Here is a 22,198-nt window from a genome sequence, read left to right as displayed (position 1 = left end):
GCTTCTAGGAATCGGGGCACTGTGACTCTGGAGGCAAAGGATAGTAAGTCCCCATGACTCCACGCGGCCTGGCCCCTCCCAGCACAGACTGCTCCAGCTCAGGGTCCCACGCCTACCCAGCCCCAGCCCTTTGTGTGTGAAGAGACCCCATCAAGAATCACGTACAGTGTGGGGGTTCACTTAACACCTCTCAGCAATCCTGTGAGGTGGGTCTCATGCAGATGCTCATTTACAGGAGAGGAAGTTGGTGATCTGAGAAGTTACTAGACTTGACCAAGGAAGCAGGATCAAAACCCAAGTCTATCTGATGCCCAAAGCTCATGCTCTGAGCCCACAGTTCTCAATCCTGGCTGCATGTGAGAAGCTAAAGATAAAATACAGATCCCCGGGCCTTGCCACCTGAAATTCTGCTTTAATTGTTGGGGAGAGTGTCTGGTGCTTCTGGCCCTCGGTACAGCAAGCAGGAACAGCCAGGGGTGAGAGGACAGCAGGGCTCACCTCCCTTCAATGACCAGCCATGAAAAACCAACAATCAGAGAATATCAACTGTAACAGGACCAAAGAGAAATGGAGAGAGACAGAGAGAGATGAGAGCATTGGGCATGACCTCGCAAAGGAAGATACAAATATGCTCTCCATTTCTTAGGTGGATTGATGTTCAGAGAGGTTATGTGACTTGCCCAAAGTCACACAGTGAGGAAGAAGCAGAGCTGGGATTTGAACTGAGGTCTGACTCAAGGGGGGAAGTGGGATTATGTGGCAAGTGTAGAGAATAAAGAAATGAGAGTGTGGTACAAAGGATGGAAATGTGAGGAGACAGAAAGCTATTATGCTCCATTCTCCAAGCTCATCCACATGGGGCCACATTGTGTGGGAAGCAGGGGGACAGAAAGAAACACAGAGAGAGAGACAAACTGGTTTCAAACACCACCTAAGCTGGGGAACCTTGACCAAGCTACTTCTTATGATTCTCAATTTCCTTACCTGGAAAGTAGAAAAATAATACCTGTTTTCCAGCTTCTTTGGGAGACAACAAAAGATGGAAACAACCCAAATGTCCATTAACTGGAAAATGGATAAACAAACTGCGCTCAACCACACAATGGAGTACTAGTCCGCAATAAAAAGTAGCATGTTACTGAAACACACACCAACATGGATGGATCTCAAAAACATGCCAAGGGAATGAAGCCGGAGACAAATCATATGATTCCAATGACATGACAGCCTGGAAAAAACTAAACTATGGTGATAGAAAGCAGATCCGTGGTTACCAGAGGGGTAAGGGGGATCCACTGTGCAGAGGCACAAGGGAACTTTCTGAGTTGATGCAAATGTTCTGTATCTTGACTATGCTGGTGGTTACACAGGTGTAGACGTTTGTCAAGACTGTGCACCTCGGTGGGGGTGGGGTTGGGGGTGTGATGAATTGGGCAATTAGGATTGACATGTATACACTGATGTGTATAAAATTGATGACTAATAAGAACCTGCTGTTTAAAAAAATAAAATAAAATTCAAAAAAAAAGACTGTGTACTTAAAATGTGTTTTATTGCATGGAAATTATCCCTCAATAAAGTTGATTTGATAAATGAATAATTTGTAAATAAATTTTTAAGGAAAAAAAAAACCCTACCCAGTACAGTGCCCTGCAAATATCCATCAGGAAATCCTGTCCACTCTACTTTCCAAGTGAATCTAGAATCTCGCCACGTCTCACCACCCCCATTGCTGCTAGATGGCAGTCCGAGCCACCATTATCTCCCTAACACACCTATCAGAGGGGATTCTGTTCAAATATAATAAGCCAGATCGCGACACTGTTCTGCTCCTTCTTACTCAGAAAAAAAGCTGAAGTCCTTAGTGACCCACAAGGCCCTACCTGATCTCATCCCCATCACTCCTCCATCCTTACCTCCTCCCATTCTCCCCTTTCCCTCACTTCACTCTAGCCACAGAGGCCTCCTTGCTGTTCTTCCCGCACACTAGCCATGGTCCTGCCTCAGGGCCTTTGCATATGCTGTTTGCTCTGCCTAGAATGTTCTTCCTCCAGATATCTGCATGGCTCACTCCCTCACCATCTTCAAGCCTTTACTCAAATGTCATCTCACTGAAGACTCCCTCACCACCCTATTTAAAATTATAACCCCCACCCAAGGTTTTTTCTTTTTATCTCCCTTCTTTGCTTTTTTTTTCCTTCATAGCATATCTAATATTACATATATTTTGCTTTTCCTTTTGTTTATTAATCATCTCCCCTACTGGAATGTAAGTTCCACAAAGGCAGGGATTCCGTTCTTTTTTGCTCACTGTTGTATCCTTGGTACCTAGAACAGTATCAAATAGGTACTCAATAAATATTTGTTGAATGAGTGAGTGAGTGAATAGCAGGCACTTTCCAACTATTTTCTCTTCTTTCTGCTCTATCCATCTGAAAACAGGTCTGCGAAAATGACCAGAGAGATATTTAATAGTTCCTATAAGACTCACCAAAGATGACACAGCTAATAAATGCACAGAGTCAAAACTCACACCCATGTCTGGCTGTGCTCCTTCCAGAAGTCTCAGAAGAAAGAAGAAAAAATATATAAATTAAAGAGGGAAGTGAGCAAGACCAGAGCAGAGAAGACGGTAAACCAGAGGAAAGAAAGAAGACATCTAATCTCTAGATTGGACAAGTTTGTGAAACTAAATCAGCCAGTCTACCTTTGGCTTAAGTTTGGTGTGAGATGGGCTGACGTGGCCACTTTAAGCCCAGGAAAAACTGAGACTGCAACAGGAGAACGGCTCTTGGCCTCCAGTTGGGGAGGAAATGGCCAGGCTATATTAGGAAACTTACGAGCAAGTGGCAAGAGGCACAAACACCCAGGGGAGGCTGGGAGTGATGGGGCCCTGGGAAGGGGGAAGAGCCAAGTGCTGGAGCCACCCCCTGCCTGACTGTCTAAGGCAGGACAGTTCTCTCTGGGGACAGGAAGAACGCATCCAAAGAGGGAGAGGAGGACCCACCCACAGCCATCTGGCTGAGAGGAGCCTCTATGTAAGGAAGTGCTTCCTAACACCGTTGGGGATGATCCCCTCACTGGGACTTGCAGACATTACAAGGCTTCCCACTGCCCACAGGGTAAGGACCAAGATTCTCAGCAGCCTACAAGGCCCGGAGTGGGCTGCCCCTGCCCACCTTTCCTGACTCTTTTTGAATGGCTCTCCAGTCACACTCGCCTTCCTACCTCAGGGCCTTTGCACATGCTTCCCTTCTTTTTCTTGGTGTGCTCTTCTCTCTCCTCCCCTGGCCAGCTTCTAGTGATATTTCAAGATTCACCTTAAATCTGACTTCATCCAGGTTGATTTCTTGAGCCCTTCCCCCTGAGTACGACCACATGATGTCAGTACTTCTGGGCATTGTGTGTAGTAGCAGCTAACTGATTATTATGATCGTTTATTCACCTTAAGCCTTTCCTACCAGACTGTGGCTTCCAAGAGGGAAGGCATCATATCTAGCTTATTTGCTGTGATCTCAGCATCTAGCACAGTTCCCAGGCCTGAGGAAGCTGTGAGTTAACATCTGATCAATCTGGGAGGATTTTCTCCTGAATGACACCCTGCTGTTCTTTCAAGGGCAGGAACTGCATCTTTTCTTTCCCCTCATGACTCAGCACATGGTAAGTGCTCAGTAGGGACTGGCAGTGGCTACCGAGAATACTCACATCTAACTCTGGGAGTTATTGGGATATTTGTAAAAGGCTGGTGAAGTCTGTAACCATGGTAAATGTAGTCCTAATATACAGACCAGGCTCCTATGTTTAATAAAACCTGAATATCGCCTTCTCCCTGCAATTCCCCTTCAGGTTTAGTAAAGAATAACCTGGGTTTTAACCTTAACTCTGACACTGGATAGTTCTAAACATGCATAAGTTATTGAAACCCCGTAAGCCTCAGCTGTCCTATAACATGGAGGTAATGATACCTACTTTATATGTTTTTTTTTTGTTTTTTGTTTTTTGGGGTTTTTTTTGCGGTACGCGGGCCTCTCACTGCTGTGGCCTCTCCCGTTGCGGAGCACAGGCTCCAGACACCCAGGCCCAGCGGGCATGGCTCACGGGCCCAGCTGCTCCGCGGCATGTGGGATCTTCCCAGACCAGGGCACGAACCCGTGTCCCCTGCATCGGCAGGCGGACTCTCAACCACTGCACCACCAGGGGAGCCCTTTATATGGTTTTTCATTCATTCCTTTGAATCAGCAAGTATTTGCAGTGCACCCTGCATTCACTGGGCTAGGTGCTGCGAATGCAGTGCGAATAAATAGACGTGGTCCCTGCCCTCAAGGGGCTTGGAGTCTAGTGCCAGCAATAGACTGGATTTAATCAATCATCAGAAATAAATGTTAAGCAGCCCCAGCAGTGTGGTCCAGAGAGATGACGATCCAGATCTTGGTTGGCAGCGGAGTGGGGAGGGTTGGTTGACCAAAGATTAAGTGAACTCTATGTGAGGCAGCTAGCACACAGCAAGTGCTCAATAAAGGCTAACTTTTTGGCAGGTCAGAGTCTTTGCTCAGAAAAGCTGGCAAAGGATTAACTGGGATTAACTGGGAAGATGAAGAGGAGCCAGGGAGGACAGAGAGAACTCAGAGGGAGAGAATGAGGCCAGCTCTGGTTTTCTGCCTAGGTGTGTGTTCTGGTAAGAAAGCGGGCTTGGGCTTCCTTGGTGGCGCAGTGGTTGACAGTCCGCCTGCCGATGCAGGGGATACGGGTTCGTGCCCCGGTCCGGGAAGATCCCACATGCCGCGAAGCGGCTGGGCCCGTGAGCCATGGCCGCTGAGCCTGCGCGTCCGGAGCCCATCCGCAACAGGAGAGGCCACAACAGTGAGAGGCCCGCGTACCACAAAAAAAAAAAAAAAAAAAAGAAAGCAGGCTTGTGGCCTGGAATGCCCAGCTTTCGCTGGTTTGGGAACACCCCTGAGTCAGGCCTCAGAACTTCTGTCCTTGAGAAGAAGAACATTTGGGGATCTGCTCATCAGTGAGACCTGCCTCCACACCCTCTAAACACACAGGATGGAGGAGTTTCTGGAAGCCACATCTATAGTTTAAGATCCACTCCCCAGGGCCAGAGATTATGACTTAGTTGATGTGGATACTGGAAAGCATCTCAGATGATTCTAATATGCATCCTGTACAAGTTTTCCACTGACCTACAGTTAGCCAACATGCTCTGTTTCTTTGTTGTAAAACCTGCTAACTGATGCCCTTAGCACCCTGACGTGCCTGGCCAGCAGCCTATGCTCTAGCAAATCCACGCCTCTGTTCCCACATGTGGGACTGTGTGTTTATTTAAGACTGTTCCTAAACCTGTTCACCTCCATTGTACTCATTCTTGAAATTTTGTTATTTATTAATATTTCTCTAAACCAAGGGACTATGAGTGTACAGAAAAAGAGTCTTACTTCTCCAAACACAAGCTGAATGTTTTTGGATGTTCATAGGGAGACAGTTCCTTAAAAATCACTCTCAAATTTGGTATGAATGGGATAACTATAAAAGGTTGGAACAAAATTATAAAAATCTAGACGTTTTCTACACTCGGACTACTTTGCACTGTCTTTAATTTCTTGCTCCATTTTAAAGAAACGAACAGAAACTGGAAATTATAGATGATACGTTACAGGAATGGAAGACAGACAATGAGAAACTCCACTGCCATCAAAAAAAAAAGGCTTTGCCGGGAATTCCCTGGCGGTCCAGTGGTCAGGACTCTGTGCTTTCACTACCTAGGGCCCGGGTTCGATCCCTGGTCAGGGAACTAAGATCCCACAATCCACGAAGCACAGACTCTCTCCCCCCCCAAAAAAAGCTTTGCCATCAAAAGGTTAGTGAATGAAAAAGACTGAATTATCTATACACTATATGTAAATGTGATATAGATTAAAATAAATGTCATAAGATATATAAATCATTTTTAAAATCTTTCTCTGATCTTACTAACATTCAATTAACCAGCTTGCATTTGGTATTGATGACATCAGATAAGAGGGCTTCTACGGTTTTAAACATCAGTGTGAATACATTTGATTTGACAGAGAGAAAGCAAAGGAAGGAAGACACCAAAAGGGTAATCAACACTAAGTCAAGGAAAATAAGCAAGTAACCATACGCCAGCACCCTGATGTGCGACTTTCCCATAGGGTGTGAATCCAAGTTTTGGATGAGTTTAGTTAGGGCAAAACTGCACTTTTCATTCCTTCTCAGGAAAAGGATGCCTGTGGCCTGAGTCACTGGGGCCTCCATCCACTACCTGGCCTGTAGGAATCTTCCCAACATGGTAGGTACTGCTCATCCAGTTCTGACCATAAGAGGCCAAACTGGAGGTGCATAGCCTGTGGAAAATTTTCCTGGCTGTATAACTTAATAATCCATTAAGGCAGGATCTCCAAAAATGTGTTTTGCAAAACTGGTGTTAATATATTTTATCATGGAAAAAAAGAAAAACAATTCTGAAGTCAAGACAGTTTGAGGAGGTTAAACGAAATGAGAGTTCTCCTGCCTGTGGGAGTTTGTCAGAACTCCTAAAGTGCTCCTGGGGACTATGGGTCTCCGTGAGGAGATGCTAGTTAATCAGAAGACCCTTCTTGCAGAACACCTGTCAGGTTTAGTATTCCACGGAACCCACTTTGGGAAATGACCATAAGGCTCACATCAGTTTAACCTGGTGGGGTCAGGGGAGCAGGTATTATTGTACAGCTACTGTTGGTTGGTTGTTGCTTACCCAACAACAATTGTCCTCTTTGCTAATAGAGCCTTAATTTTTGTCCCAGGGTCCAGTATTCCTCCCATGTGACTCAGAGAAAGGTCTCCAATCCAGGGGCAAATCCTGATTGCTCTAAGCCAGGCATTCGGGAACTCCCTGGCGGTCCAGTGGTTAGGACTCGGTGCTTCAGGCATTCAAGTCTATCTACCTTGCCTGTGATTGGATTAGACATGAGCATATGAACATGTGATGAACTCTGGAATTGAGACCTGCGGTAAGTCAGCAAAAGGTGTGGGGCAAGGGAGACAAGAAAGAGTTCTTAGTTCTTCTCAAGAGACACTTGTGGAGAAACATACCCTCTTTTTCTGCTGGATGTTGTTGCATGTGGACATGACTCCTGGAGCTGTGGCAGCCATATTGGGACCATGAGAGGAACTAGCTGAGAACAAAACTGACACTCTGTGGATGGCAGAGCAAAAAGGTAGCAGGAACCTGGGTTCTTGCTGATGCTGTTGTGCCTCCAAATTAACCAGTCTTGAGACTTCCCTGCCTCTGGATTCTTATTTATGTGTGATTAGAAATATCCTTATTAAACAAGGTCTGTGCTGTCCAATATGGTAGCCATTAGATGCATGTGGTTATTGAGTACTGAATTTAAAAGTTTTAGTACAGGGACTTCCCTGGTAGCACAGTGGTTAAGAATCTGCCTCCCAATGCAGGCAACACAGGTTTGAGCCCTAGTCTGGGAAGATCCCACAAGCCGCAGAGCAACTAAGCCCATGTGCCACAACTACTGAGCCTGCGCTCTAGAGCCCGTGCTCCGCAACAGGAGAAGCCACTGCAATGAGAAGCCCGGGCACCTCAACAAAGAGTAGCCCCTGCTCGCCGCAACTAGGAAAGCCAGCGCACAGCAACGAAGACCCAGTGCAACCAATGAATAAATAAATAAATGAATAATAAAAAAAAAGATTTAGTACAAAAAAGAATGTAAAATAGCTCACTAATAATTACATATTGATTACATGTGGAAATTATAATATTTGGGGTAATGGATTAAATAAAAGATGTGATTAAAATTCATTTCACCTTTTTAAATGTGGCTACTGGAAAATTTTAAATTACGTTTGGAGCCCATGTCATATTTTTGTTGGAAAGGGCTAGTTTAGGCCATCTGGAGTTAGGGTTTTCTGTTACTTGCAGACAGAAAAAAATATCCAAACAGATACAAGTATTAGCATTCTGATTTTACAGTAGGAAAAACTGACCCTAAAAATGTAAATAACTTGCTCATGATCACACCAGTGTAGCGGTTGTTGGTGATCACAGCCAAGCATCCTGGCCAGTGCTTTCTCCTCTGTACCTCTAAGAACCTCAGAATACCCCTTACAAGTGAAAGGTTCAGAAACCCTCACCCAAACCTCAGCTCGGAAGAAAGCATGAGCGTTTCAGAAACCCAAGGGGAGACAGAGAAGAGACCTGTGGGTCAGACCATGGATTCTGCCTCCAAATACAGAATGAATGCTGAGAACACCATCCCCTCTGGCCGGTGACACCTGCCTATTTCTAGGAAACTGTTTGAGGTCCAACTGTCAGTGTCCCTAGGGGACTGAACAGAGATGGAGGGAAAGTAATCAGGAGTAGCTCCTCTCCAGGGGTCCCCACTGCCCATGGAAGTCCTTATCTGTCATGAAGTTCAGTGTCTTCATGACCTGGTCCCAGCTCACCTTCTCAGTTTTCCTCCCCAAATTCCCCAAAGCCTACTTTCAAAGCCACCTCCTTCAGAAACCTACCCAGGGCACCTTCCTTCCTCCAAACTCTCATCACTTCTTACCACCTATAGCCGCTCTCTTGTCTATATATTGCCTATTTTGTCCAACAGCCATCTCTGATCCTTCTCCAAGTCCTCTCATGTAGTCTTAGAAGTTAGTTCAAGATCTTTGGGCAGGACCATGGAAGCGTCATCAATAGATTTCAGACAGGGTTTAAGATAGAGCATGGCAGGTAGGGGAGTGAGCACCAGAAGAGTCCAAGGGTCACGGCTCCTGTCCAGGCACCCTAACTCTGATGAGGTAAACCAGGAATGCACATTGTGGTGGACACACATGCCCAGGCCACAGACAGCCACATAGGTGCTCTCGACTATAGGGGACCCAGCCCACCTTGATGAAGACCATGGGTCCTGTGTCCCAGAGGGGGCACGTCAAACCTGAGACACCTTTGGGAGCAGCGAAAAATAATGGAAATTGCTTGAGCTTTGGAAACAGACCTGACTCTGAATATCTCTTTCATCTCTCCCCACTTCCCTTTATCTCCACCCCGTCCATCTAGTGCAGGGCTGTGCCAATATTCCCTGGTTGACTACAGTAACATCTGCCCTGGTCTTTGCCTCCCCAGATACCCACTTCAATCCACCCTTCGCTGCCGCCGGAGTCATCTCCTTTGTAAGATGCAGATGTGATCAGGTTACCCCCACTTAAAACTTTGTGACGGCTTCCCAGTACCTTGAGGGAGGATTGTCCCCTAGGAAACATATTCTGAGACTGAGATTGCATGTGGGTGATCTGGGGGGTGGGGAGGGCTCTCAGGACAAACAGCCGTAAGGAAGGAAGCAGGCTTCAATAAGTGGAAGAAGTTGAACAGTTGCAGCCAAAGCCTCACTGGATCCCATGGGGATCTCTGGAGCTGGTATGGCCCTTCAGAGTTGTCCAAAATCAAAGCAAGGAGGCTGGGTCTTTGTACTCCTGTATCAACTAGTCCTTAACTATGGGTTACCCCCAGAGGGAGGCACCTCCTTTTGACAGAGGGCAATGGCCAGCTATGAGCCATCAGCAGCCCAAACTCCCGGCAGCTGGGGAAAAGAGGACCCTGCTCCTGCGGGGTGTCTGAGGGTGTCCCACAGCATCTGCTGTAAGGATGAAATTCAAACTCCTCATTGTGACCCATGAAGCCCTCTTGGCTTGGGCCCTGCCAACACTCCAGCCTCGTGTACCCCACTCTCTCTCTCAGTCTCTGTGCTCCCACCTTTTCTTGAACACAGCATGCTCCGTTCCCACCTCCAAGCCTTTGCACTCAGTATTCCTTTTGTCCGGCACCATGTGGTCCTCCCATCACCCATTCTTTAGATCTCAGCCTCAAGGCTAAGATCACTTCCTCAAGGAAGCCTTCTCTGATTACCCGACCAGACTAGACTCACCCATTATCAGCTCATAAACCCTTCTACTTGCCCTTCAAATTATTTATCCCATGTTGTAATTAAATACCTGTCCAATGCTGGTCTCTGCTGTTAGAATGCACGCTCCTGAGGGCAGTGACCCAAACTGCCTTGCTCACCACAGCATCTCCAGCCATCAATGTGATGACTGGCCCAGAGAAGGCATCCAGCAGATACTGTCAAATGAGTACATGAGTACATGGCCTTGGGCAAGTTCTTTTTGAGTCTATCTCTGCTCAGCAAAAGAAGCAAAGCAATTTTCCTTGCAGGGTTGCTGTGAGTGCCATGTGAGTTATCTAGCAGAGACCTCAGACTTTCAATAAATGTTGGCTCCCTTCATTCCTTGGGAAAGGATTGCAGGGTGACCGGTCATCCCCCTTTGCCTGAGGTTGAGGGGTTTCCCGAGAAACTTTAATACTTTCAGTACTAAAACCAGGACAGTTCCCAGGCAAACCGGGAGGGTTGGTTGCCCTAAATTTGGGTGGGAAGGAGAGAAGCGCATTTCATATTAGCACATTGTTCCTGGTATGCTGGTAAAACAGCTCTTTGGAAAAACAAACAACCCTGATTCATCGCGTCGGCCAATTTCCATCATCTAAATATTCCCACCCTGGCCAGTCAAGCTACCAGCAGTCGAACAGCCAGCTTGCAAAATTCCTGAAAACTTAACAATGCAACAGTAGGAGCTGATGCCAGCGCCCCGTAGCTAACACAGACTGTCGCGTTCCTGATATCCACACATGCACAACAGGGTTATAGACAGCCTCAACTCGGGGGTAAGCAAGAATACTTCAATCCCAAGAAAGGCACAGCTGGAATGGACCTTGAAGACCATCTAGTCCAAGGCAACAAGTCATCTGTCACAGGCGCTACCTCTTCCCCATCCTGTGTCCACAACAGACATCGTTAATCGATCATGATGCTGAATCCTAATAAGACGGAACAGTCTCCCCTCACCACCGCTCCGGGCAGCCACAGTCAAGTAGCTGATGTTGCACGTGAGAGAAATCGACTTACCTCCAGGAGTAAGTGTGGTTCAGCCCCGCATTATACAGGGTAGGAAGCTTAGGCACAGAGTAGTACAGGGACCTACCCAAAGCCACACAGCCAGGCAGTAGCTCAGCTGGGACTAAAGAACAGATCACCTGCCTTGCTTGCTCTTTCAATCCTGCTTTGCCTTGAAGAGCTGAATACCCCAGAGTGGGGCAGAATGAAGGGAACTCACTTGGGATCTGAGCCTAGATTCTGAGGGGCTCTGCTTAGAGCCCCCAAACTCTCTTTGTACCCTGAAGGCTTCTTAGCATGTCAGCATATAAACGTTTATGTGTTGTGGGGAGAGCACTTCTGAAAAACTTACAAAGTTGCACATGCCCATTGCACAAAATTCAAACAACAGAGGAGTATCTAAAATAAAAAACTCTTGTATTGTCTCCCCAGAGGTAATCACTGTTAACAATTTCAGTCCTTCCAGGACTTCTTCTACTTATTTACAAGCCTGTATGTATCACAAGTGAACCAAAAGATTAGCTGCTCCCCACCCTAACACCCTCCCCCACAATAAATATTTGTCCAGTGGCTCTTGTTTGCTTAAAATGCCTTAGATTCCTTTCCATATGAGTATAGGTGGGTCTGTCTCTGTCCTTCCCCCGCTCCCCCGGCTGCGCCATGCAGCATACGGGAATCTTAGTTCCCCGACCAGGGCTCGAACCCACGTCCCCTGCAGTGGAAGCTCAGAGTCTTAACCACTGGACCACCAGGGAAGTCCCTGTCTTTCTTTCTCTCTCTCTCTCTCTCTCTTTTTAAACTTTTTTTTTTTTTGAGGTATAGTTCTGCCTCTGTCTTTTTAATGGTTTTCGTACTTCCTGGCATGGTCTTATGAATTAATTGAACAGTCCCTTTGGGTGAGCATATAGATGGTATTCCGTTTTTCCTGTAACAATCCCAAGGCCTTGCCCTCTGGCTCGCCTGCGAGGTGGTCCCGAAGTCCCTTCCCGTGGCCCCCAAATGCTACCTCCCATCAAAGCTCCACTGTCTCTGGTTTCCCAGGATCACCAACAGGGGATTAATCAGGTGACACTGACCGGATGCTGACAATCCTGGGGCCTGGGGGAAAGCATCTTTGCCAGGCCCTGGGTCAGCTCAACAACACTGAGGGCCTTGGAAGCCAGAAATAATTGAGTGTGGGGGAGGAAAGGGATCAAGGGGAGATGGCCTGGGCTCAGACCCCCCACTGGTTGCTCAGGGCTCCCTGTCTGTGTGCACGCCCGCCCACAACCCTCACGCCCACGTCCCGTGTTTAACGGGCTTTGCTCAGTCTCAGCACTGAGCTCCTGACCTTCCCTCTTCAAGCCCTCACCCCATCTTAGCTCAGGGCAACGCCATCCTTTGTGGCTCAGGCCAAAGCCTTGGAACCTTCCTTGACTCTTCTTTCTCTCACTCCCCCTATGCAATCTATCAGCCCGATCTTTCAGCTCCGGGTTCAAAATAGACCGAGTTCAACCACTTCTCCCCACCTCTGCTGATCCAGGTTGGAGGTCCAACCATCGCCATGTCTCAGCTGTGTCATTGCAATAGACACACTAATTGATCTCCCTGCTTCCACCCTTTCTGCACCACATCCTTGCCCCCAAACCGCCTCTGAACACAGTAGCCAAAGGAAGCCCTCTAAACAAAGTCAGAGCATGTCACTTTTATAGCCCGCATTTTTCTCAGGGTAAAAGCCAGATTCTTACAATGGCCTACCAGGCCCTGCGTGAACTACCCTGTATCCACACCTTCCCGGCAGGAATATTATAGAGGGGATGTTGTGTCCTTCTCTGTACATCCCAACAAAGGCCGCTATTGTCCGGTTGTCCTGTCATCAATGATGTGAAATTGGATCACTTTGTTAAGATGGTATTCACAAAGGATTCGAATTTAATTAAAAATAAAAGTAAGAAAAACATTGTGCGTGCCACACAGAGCATTTCCTGCAGGTTGCGGCCCACCCTCAGGCCTCAGGGTGTGGCCCCCATTCTACACGGTTCAAACAATGGCCAGCAACACATGCTTGAACACCTCCAGGCACAAGGTGCTCACTACTCGCCTAAGGGGAGAGGTTTCTGGAGTTCCCACTGCCCCTGGATCGCCCTCTCGATTCTGCCAGGCGGGTCCAGGTCAGTCGACTCCCAGTTATGCAGGAGTAAGTAGGGGCCTTGGTCTTGACCAGACCCAAAGCCCACCTACTCTGTTGGCTCTGGCTTGGGAAAGGAAAGGAGAGAACAGGGGTGGCCCTCTGGTCTATGGCAGGAAGCAAGCCTGTCTCCCTCAGCCCACACCCCGCCCTCAACCAGGGCGCTTAGAAAATGAGACTGGACATTCCTCACAAAGGTGCGGCAGCCAGGGCTGGTCCAGGCAACAGCTGCTGGGGACATGAAATTAGCAGGCCCTGGAAGCAAGCCAGCTCGATGAATGCCAAGGGCCTGGCCTTGGACAGGGGTACGTCTGGGGAGATTTGGCCCACTGGACACATGCATCCCAGAAAACAAGGCTGCAGAGAGGAGGACTAGTGACATCCACTTCCCTGTCTTACTGAGGGTCCACTGTGCTCCCCTGGGGTCCCGGATAAATGCCAAGAAGCTGCTGTGACAGCAGGCCCAGACGACTATCATGCTGACCCCTGGCTGTGAACTGGGACATGAGATTTTCAAGATGAGGTTACATTATGCTGATTCTACATTCGAAATGGAATCATGCCTGACTTGGGTTCCATCTACACTGGCAGGACCCAAGGCAGAACTAAGCAAAGTCTTGGCTTATTAAGTGCTCCAAAATCAAAAGCTAGGTTTTGTACTGAAATATTCTTCCCCAAACGGAGGCAGCTGTGGTTCAGGACATCCTGAATTAGTTCGCCCTTTGGACTGTGAAAGAAACACAGAAAAGAGAATATATGTTTCAGCATTTCCTCTGTGCCAGGCATCCTAAGTCCTTTTTATGTATTATCTCATTTCATTGTTTCAATCACATTTTGAGGGAGATTTTGACATCCCTAATGGAAAAAGGAAATGGAAGGTGAAAGAGCTCACATGATATGCTTATGTGTGTAGAATTAAGAAGTGGCCCCACTGGGATTTGGACCCAGATCTGGCTACTCTAAGCCCCAAGTGTTTAAGTAACACAGGCTTCCTTTAGTCCCATCAGATTCTCTTAAGACTTCTACACTTCAGTTTTAATAGCAATCAAGAAATTCTAAATTAAAAGACATTCTTTTTAAATCTGAAAAACAACCCCCCCCCAAAAAAATCCCACCAAAACTAAGAAATTAATTTAGCAAGGTGAAAGGATTGAAAAAGCAGTGAACAATTGGAACAATGAAATTTAAAATGCCATTTATAATATCATATAAAAGTAAAATACTTGTTAATTTTACCAAAAAAAAAAAAAGTGCAAGACATTGAAAACTCTAAAACTTTGCCGAACAAAATTAAACCTAAATAAATAGGGATATATACCATGTCCATGATTGGAAGGCTCACTGCTGTTCAGATGTCCATTCTCTCCAAATTGATGTGTAGATCAAATGCATTTTTTCTGTAATGATTTTACTCATAATCATACAGTAAATGAATGTAATGAATGCATCAGTATGAACAATGCAGCAAATTGTTAGAAAACTAACTAGGATCCAAGAAAATGGAAAAAGAGAATTTAAAAAGCAACAAGACAGTTACCATAGACCTATATGGATGGGTCTCTAAAATTCTCTAGTGAAGAGATAATACAGTCACTTCTTTACAAATTGCCTTTGGTTCTTATGCTTATCTTAATTGTGAAGTTGTGCTGAATATACTTCAGCATAATCCATCAAATGCATTTTTAATCAAATTTCCATCAGGCTTTTTTAGTAGAAATTGACAACCTGATTTTATCATATATATAGAAATGGAAATGATCTAGAATAATCGAAAGGGTCTTGAACAAGGAGAGCAAAGTTGGAGGATTTACTCTGATTTAAAAACTTGTTTTAAAGCTCCACTAACCAAGGCAGTGTGATATTGGCACAAAGATAGACACATAGATCAATAGAAACGATATTCCTTTGCGGAGCAAATATGTAAAGAAATATGGAGGTTAAGTTGGTTCAAGGAACACATATCACAGGCCCAGATAATGTGACATCAGGTATTACTCAGGTCTCTAGCCTGGCAAATTCATTTAGCTCCCATGTTCAGAGTCAATTGGGCTAAAATGAGCTTAAGTCATCAGCTTTGGGAAGGATAAAGAAATCTGTATCCAGAGCATAGGAGGTTGCATTTCTGACCCAGGTCTCATACTTTAAAATATCATTTTTTCAGTATGTAATAATAATAATAAGAGCACTAACCACATGCCTAACACTGTTCTAAGTATTTTATGTATATCAGTGCATCATTTAATTCTCTCAACAAGAGAGAACAATAATTCTATCAATAATATCTCATAAAAGAGAAAATAGCAAGTACAGCATATAGGAAGAGAAATATTGTTTCATGATGATTTGCTTCAGTTTTATGTTTTTTTGTGTGTGTGCATAGAATTACAATGGGAAATACATATCTTAAGGTGGGTTGTAGTTATAAAAATTTGAAAGCTGCTAGTGTAGTAGATGAGAGAGTTGTTAAGAAGCCTCAATAATAAATTGGGAGACTGGGATTGACATATACACACTACTATATATAAAATAGATAACTAATAAGAACCTGCTGTAAAGCACAGGGAACTCTACTCAGTACTCTGTATTACAGATTATGTATAGTCTGTAATGGACTATATGGGAAAGGAATCTTTAAAAAAAAATGTGGATATATGTATATGTGTAACTGATTCACTTTGCTGTACACCTAAAACTAACACAACATTATAAATCAACTATACCCCAATAAATATTTTTTTAAAAGACCCACTACTGGGCATATACCCAGAGAAAACCATAATTCAAAAAGACACATGCACCCCAGTGTTCATTGCAGCACTGTTTACAATAGCCAGGTCGTGGAAGCAACCTAAATGCCCATCAACAGACGAATGGATAAAGAAGATGTGGTACATATATACAATGGAATATTACTCAGCCATAAAAAGGAATGAAATTAGGTCATTTGTGGAGACGCAGATGGACCTAGAGTCTGTCATACAGAGTGAAGTAAGTCAGAAAGAGAAAACCAAATATCATATATTAATGCATATATGTAGAATCTAGAAAAATGGTACAGATGAACCGGTTTGCAGGGCAGAAATAGAGACACAGATGTAGAGAACAAACACGTGGACACCAAGGGGGGAAAGCGGGGGTGGGAGGGTGGGGTGGTGGTGGGATGAACTGGGAGATTGGGATTGACATGTATACACTAATATGTATAAAATAGATAACTAATAAAATATATATATAAAAAATTATGTTAAGGAAAAATAAAAAATAAACCTCACTAATATAATGAATGTACGATTCTTAGCACAGAGCCTGAGAGATAAAGACTAGTAAAGACTCTGTAAATGGTGGAGACAGTTATTACTATTGTCGCAGAGCCTGATAAAAACTAGTAAACACTCAACAAATGGTCAAGACCATTGTTACTACTGTCAGGGACAGCTTCACGGGCGTTTAGTCACACAGGACTCTGCTCAGAAGGGTCCTGAACTTGGCTTAATGCTCTCTTGTCACCATCTTGAAATTCTTACTGATTTTGAAGAAGGGGCCCACATTTTCATTTTGCACTGTGTCCCCCAAATTATGTAGCCAGTCCTGATTATTTTGTATAGTTGTCTGTCATTTATTAAAATACTGATTCATAATATGTATAAAATATTTAATTATCACTTGCAACGATCAAATTCCATCTCTGCCTCTTCTCAGCTAGAGGACCATGAGAGAATATTTACTATCTGTCTCAGTTTCCTCTTCTATAAAAGAGGGGTAACAATAGTACTTCTCCGTAAGGTTACTGTGAAAGTTTAAATAACACAACACATGCCACGTACCAAGATCAGCACCTGGCACATCATTCCTACTCCAAAAATGTTAACTATTATTATTATTAACTTCATGAAAAAAAGGCAACCTTGGGCTTGATTTTTCCTACTGCACATTTTGGGGAGGGGCTTACTGCACTAGACCCATGGTTCTGGAATTGATCTGAGCACCAGATTACTTGGAGAATCTGATGGCTCTTTGAGGAAATATCTCCCAGAAAAACACAGATAGTCCACGCACATATGCACACATCTTGCCTGCAGTTTCAGGCCATTTATGGGCCTCTGAGGCCAAGGCTCAGGCCCAGGCCAAGATCCGAGGAAAGCAAAGATCACTAGTGGCCCTTCTAGTCCTGGAGTCTGTGGAAACCGCCAGGCAGCACGTTACTACTTAAGGACCGGGTGTATGCTGGCTTTGGGCTTTTAAGTCAGCAGCTATTTTTAGCTTTGCTATATATGGCCAGGGGAGGAATGTGGGGCTATAGGCGGGGGAGGGGTGCCAGGAGGCTTAGGGCAGAGTTTGGGAGGCTGGAGCTCCTTTGCCTTGACCACCTTACCCTTCCCACCAAAGAATTGGAGCTTAACTTGTAGCCAAAGCAACAAGCATGGGGAAGAGAGAAGGTCTGTGGATTTAGGAGTGGCAGAGGCTTCCATGAAGATGCCAGGTCAAGTCACTTTAGAACAGTGATATTCATACTTTTTTGACCGTGACCTGCAGTAAAAAATATATATGTTTGAGTCATGACACACACATAACCACATTTTTTTGCCCATGATGAATAATTTATTAATCTACCATGAAATCAAAAAAATAATAATGTGCAAATTTTCTATATTGTTGAATTTAATTTAAAGGGCTATCTTTTATTCTTGATTAAGTACTTTGTGTGGAGATATTAGTAGACAGTAGTCATCAATGTAGAAACAGATGTTTTAATACACACACAATATATATACATATATCCATATATGTATATATATATACATATATCTCCAACTGAACAAACATTTCAGGAAACAATACTTTATCTCATTCTCTATGAAACACTTTGATATTTTCTGTTCTGTTCTGTTCTATTCTATTCTTTCTTTTTTTTTTTTTTTTTTTTTTTTGCGGTATGCGGGCCTCTCACTGTTGTGGCCTCTCCCGTTGCGGAGCACAGGCTCCGGACGCGCAGGCCCAGCGGCCATGGCTCACGGGCCCAGCCGCTCCGCGGCATATGGGATCCTCCCAGACCGGGGCACGAACCCGTATCCCCTGCATCGGCAGGCGGACTCTCAACCACTGCGCCACCAGGGAGGCCCTATTCTTTCATTTTTTAAAATGCAGGTCATGATCCAATAAATTGATTTTGCTAATGAGTCAACATCTCCAGTTTGGAAATCTACTCTTTCCTTTGGTTTGGAGCAGGCAGACACCTGTAACATTGGACTGCAAGGTAAGGTAGGGAGTGGAGGAAAGGGGACATATTATCGCTTAGCTCAGTACTTCTCAAAACTGGGGATAAGATGAAAGTTTCAGCTTGATATCTGCTGGATGGCAAGCTTTGGACCTCAGAGTCTTTGTACACTGTTCTCTCCACCTGGAGCACGCGTCCTCCACCCTTGTCACCTGGTTCATTCTGGTACTTCAGAGCTCCACTTGCCACTTATTCCAGGAAGCCTCCCTGATTGCCTCAGTCTGGTTAGCTGCCTGCTTCTTGCTCCCTTAGTCCCTGGCACATCCCTGCTTGGCACCCAACACAATTTTTTCTTAGATTCTCTGGAAGGCAGGGACCTTTCCCATCCTGCTCATTTCTACACTCTCCTCACCACCCACCCACCACCCACCCAGTGTAGTGTAGCACTGGCTTCCTAATAATCACTCAGTAAATATTTATTGAATGAATGGATGATAGTTAATAGTAATAATGGCCACTACACATTTATCGCATGAGAAATCTTAGGAGAGATTAGTATAAAACCATTTTAGGGATGAGGAAACTAAAGCTCCAAGAGATCAAATAATACGATAGGGGGAGGGTAATAATCCAGGGTTGCCTGACTCCCAATGGTACCTAATCACAGGATCTTATTTGTCCACATTCCCCTCAACACTGTCCAGGATGGGGCAAAGGGCAGGTCCTTAACAACCCCTGGGAGAACTGATGACAGGTTGATTAAAGAGATTTTCCGAAGCAGTGGCCACATCTAATTTTGGAGGGTTGCACTCGTGGGAGAGGATCTATGAGGTTTCCAGGCGCCCTGGATGTGGGGCTGTCTCATTCTGGAGGAGAGTCTGGGCTTCTGACAAACCAGGGAGGCAGGCCTTCCGATGACGCACGTTTCTAGGCTCCTGGACACACGTAGGCTAAAACCCAAGGCCCTGCAAGTCTATGTGACCTGGCCCACGCCTGCAACTCCAGCGGCAGCCCCATCAGCCTGGCCTGTTCCCCTCATTCACGCGGAGCCCGCCGCTCCAGTGTTCTTGTATCTCCTCACCCGTGCCAAGCCCGGTCCTACCTCAGGGCCTTTGCAGTCGCCATTCCCTCTGCCTGGGGTCTTCCCTCCCTCTCTAGTCCTCTCCACCCTACTTCTCAGGAACCCCCCATCCAAAAACATCACCCTCTTCCTTCTCTGCTATTTTTTTCATAACACTAGTAACTTCTGGAAATTGCATATATGTTTGTTTTCCAGTTTATTTCTGTCTTCTTCACTAGACAGGGAAGTCCCTGAGGACTTTGCTTGCTCACTGCCCTGGCCCCTAGGACTCGCTGTGGGAGGGTGCCTGACACATAGTTGGTGATCCATGAATGAATGAATGGGTTTCCCCCGTTTTAGACATATTGGGACATCGGCCTCTAGTTTCCCAGAAATGTGTGTCCCTGCGACTCACATCCAGGCCCCCAACACACACAAACCGTGGTTTGGGGAGGGGAAACAGGAAGGATCTTTCGGTACATGCGTACTTGCACCACTTTTCATGGGTCACTGATGTCCAGCAAGCATGCAAGGATTATCTCCATCTGGTAACTGGAGAATCTGAAGCTTGCTCTCTGCTTGTCCCCAGTGTGTAGTGTAGTGCCCGGCATAAACATCTGGTGAACTTAACTGCACTGAATTGCAGAGGTTCCGCAAACTGCTCAAGGTCACCAAATTAGGAAACGTGGAGCCAGATTTTGTTCAATTCCAGCCAGGCTTGCGTGGCCGCCATAGTGCCATAGAAACTCCAGGGACACAACCTGTTAACATCCAGATGCATTCGAGGGCGGGCCCTCACCAGACATTCACCAGTTGGTAGCCCAGTCAGGAGCCCATCCTGCACCTGAGGCCATTCTCTATCTGCCTCTCAAACATAATTTTCCCGTCAAGGTTCAGCTCAGATGTCACCTCCTCGAAAGCATCCCCTGACCTCCTCAAATCTAACTTCTCTTTTCTGCCACAGCACTCTGTGAATACTTGTGTATAATTGTTTGTCCACAAGCCTATCTTTGAACCCATGGAATGTATCTTGTTCCTCTGTATATCGAACCCTTTTTACAGTGCCTGGTGAATAGGTGGTACTTCAGGAATATGCACTGAATGAAAGGATGCTTGGATGGATGGGTGGATGGATGGATGGATGGACAAATGGGTGGATGGATGAATGACTGGAAGAACAGATAAATGGATGGATGGATGGATGGATGGATAACTGGGTGGATGGATGGATGAATGGATATGTGGACGGATGAATGGGTGGATGGATAGATAGATGAATGGTTGGAAGAACAGATAAATGGGTGGATGGATGGATGAATGGATGAGTGGGTGGATAGATGGATGAATGGATATGTGGGTGGATGGGTGAGTAGGTGGGGGGATGGATGGATGAATGAATGAATGAACACTTCATGATCTATTGATTGAAAATAATTTTCATGGCAAAGTTGACATTAGACACCAATTCTTCTGGAGCATAGTCCACATCTGATGGTACACCCAGCATGCAACAGTCGCAGTAGTGTCTTACTGAATGTGTATTTCTATGGCAGGCCTTGCATTAGAAGCACTTCTGCCAATCCTCTCAATAGCTCCGTTATTGACCCCACTTTACTAACAAGGAAATGGATGCAGACAGAGGCGGAGCCGCTTGCCCGAAGCCACACAGCAGATAACATCCTGGCACCTCTGATTTGGTGCTGTACTGCCCCTGGATCTTCCCACCCTCCACCCGTCTTCCTCACCCTGCCTGGCCCCTCCCCCAGGTCCGCAGGCCCCAGGCCAGGCTCACCTCCATCTGCATAGGTCTCCGTGCCGTAGCCGTCCTGCAGGCCATTGTTCCAAGTGCCCTCATACTTGGCACCGCTGCTGCTGCTCTGCCGGGTTCCGTAGCGTCCCTTGAAGCCATGCGTCCACTCGCCCTTGTACAGCCAACGTCCCTTGGTCTCTATGCCCAGCCCATGCCGCTTGCCCTGGCTCCAGTATCCCTCGAAGGTGTTTCCGCTGGGCCAGGTATACACACCCGCCACTTCAAAGCCAAAGTTCCAGGAGCCCGAGTATTCGCCCTGGCCCTTGGGGCCCGTGCACAGTCCGTGCCCGTGGGCCTTTCCCCCCTCCCAGCCCCCGCAGTACGCCCCGCCATCATCAAAGTCAAAGCGGCCCCCGCTCATCTCATCGTAGCCCCTGACCACCTCACCGTCCTCCAGCTTCGGGGGAGAGGGCAATGGGGGTGGTGGTGCCAGCGACTCTCTGCAAGCAGCTCAGGGCTGCCCCCCCCACCCCCGCCCCGGACTCACTGCGCCCCTGGAGGGGGTAAGCAAGATGCCACCCGAGGCTGAAGGAACCCAGGAGCCAAGTCAGCACTGGGTCGGCTGGTCAGTGCCATGCCTGGGAGGCCCCCACTCACTCAGCCAGAGGAAGGCTGCCAGCTGGGAAGGAAGTGGGAAGGAGAGGTTCAAAGTGTCCACGGAGTGTCCCAAACCTGGCTTCCATGGAGTCAAAGGAAAAACGGTGTGATCCCTTTAAGAAGTGCAGTGAAAGGGGTGGGGTGGAGGGGTCCCCAGTCCGTTTTCAAAGAGGAGAAATTCCCCCTCGGTGACAACCCCCAGCCAGAGGCTGAATTCCTGCAGCCCGCTGGCCCCCTTCTCCTCCACCCCCGGTGGGTGTGCAGGGCTGTGATTCCCCCACCCCTGCCCCGCCCCTCTCCAATCCTGCCCTCCTCCTGGGATGGAAAGGTCAGTGTTGCCCTAACAAGGCCATTGGAGCTCAGAAGCTGCTCCCAAAATAACCCCCTGGCCGGC

At 46.4% G+C, this 22,198-nt stretch overlaps 1 protein-coding gene across 1 annotated transcript in view; it reads right to left on the bottom strand.

Moving 5' to 3' along the window:
* The window catches only part of JPH2 (junctophilin 2), a gene marked incomplete at its 5' end in the record, with an annotated part of 63,570 nt that extends 42,002 nt beyond the window's left edge, over window positions 1-21,568 (bottom strand). The window contains one exon of the mRNA XM_082645313.1: window positions 21,190-21,568. Within this exon, the coding sequence (XP_082501439.1) occupies window positions 21,190-21,568 (379 nt within the window). The remainder of the gene's footprint in view (window positions 1-21,189) is intronic.
* Window positions 21,569-22,198: the final 630 nt, after the last annotated feature.

Source organism: Mesoplodon mirus (genome assembly GCF_964341445.2).
Source record: "Mesoplodon mirus genome assembly, chromosome: 15".
NCBI classification, from domain to species: domain Eukaryota; kingdom Metazoa; phylum Chordata; class Mammalia; order Artiodactyla; family Ziphiidae; genus Mesoplodon; species Mesoplodon mirus.
This window is presented reverse-complemented; position numbering and strand designations above follow the sequence as displayed.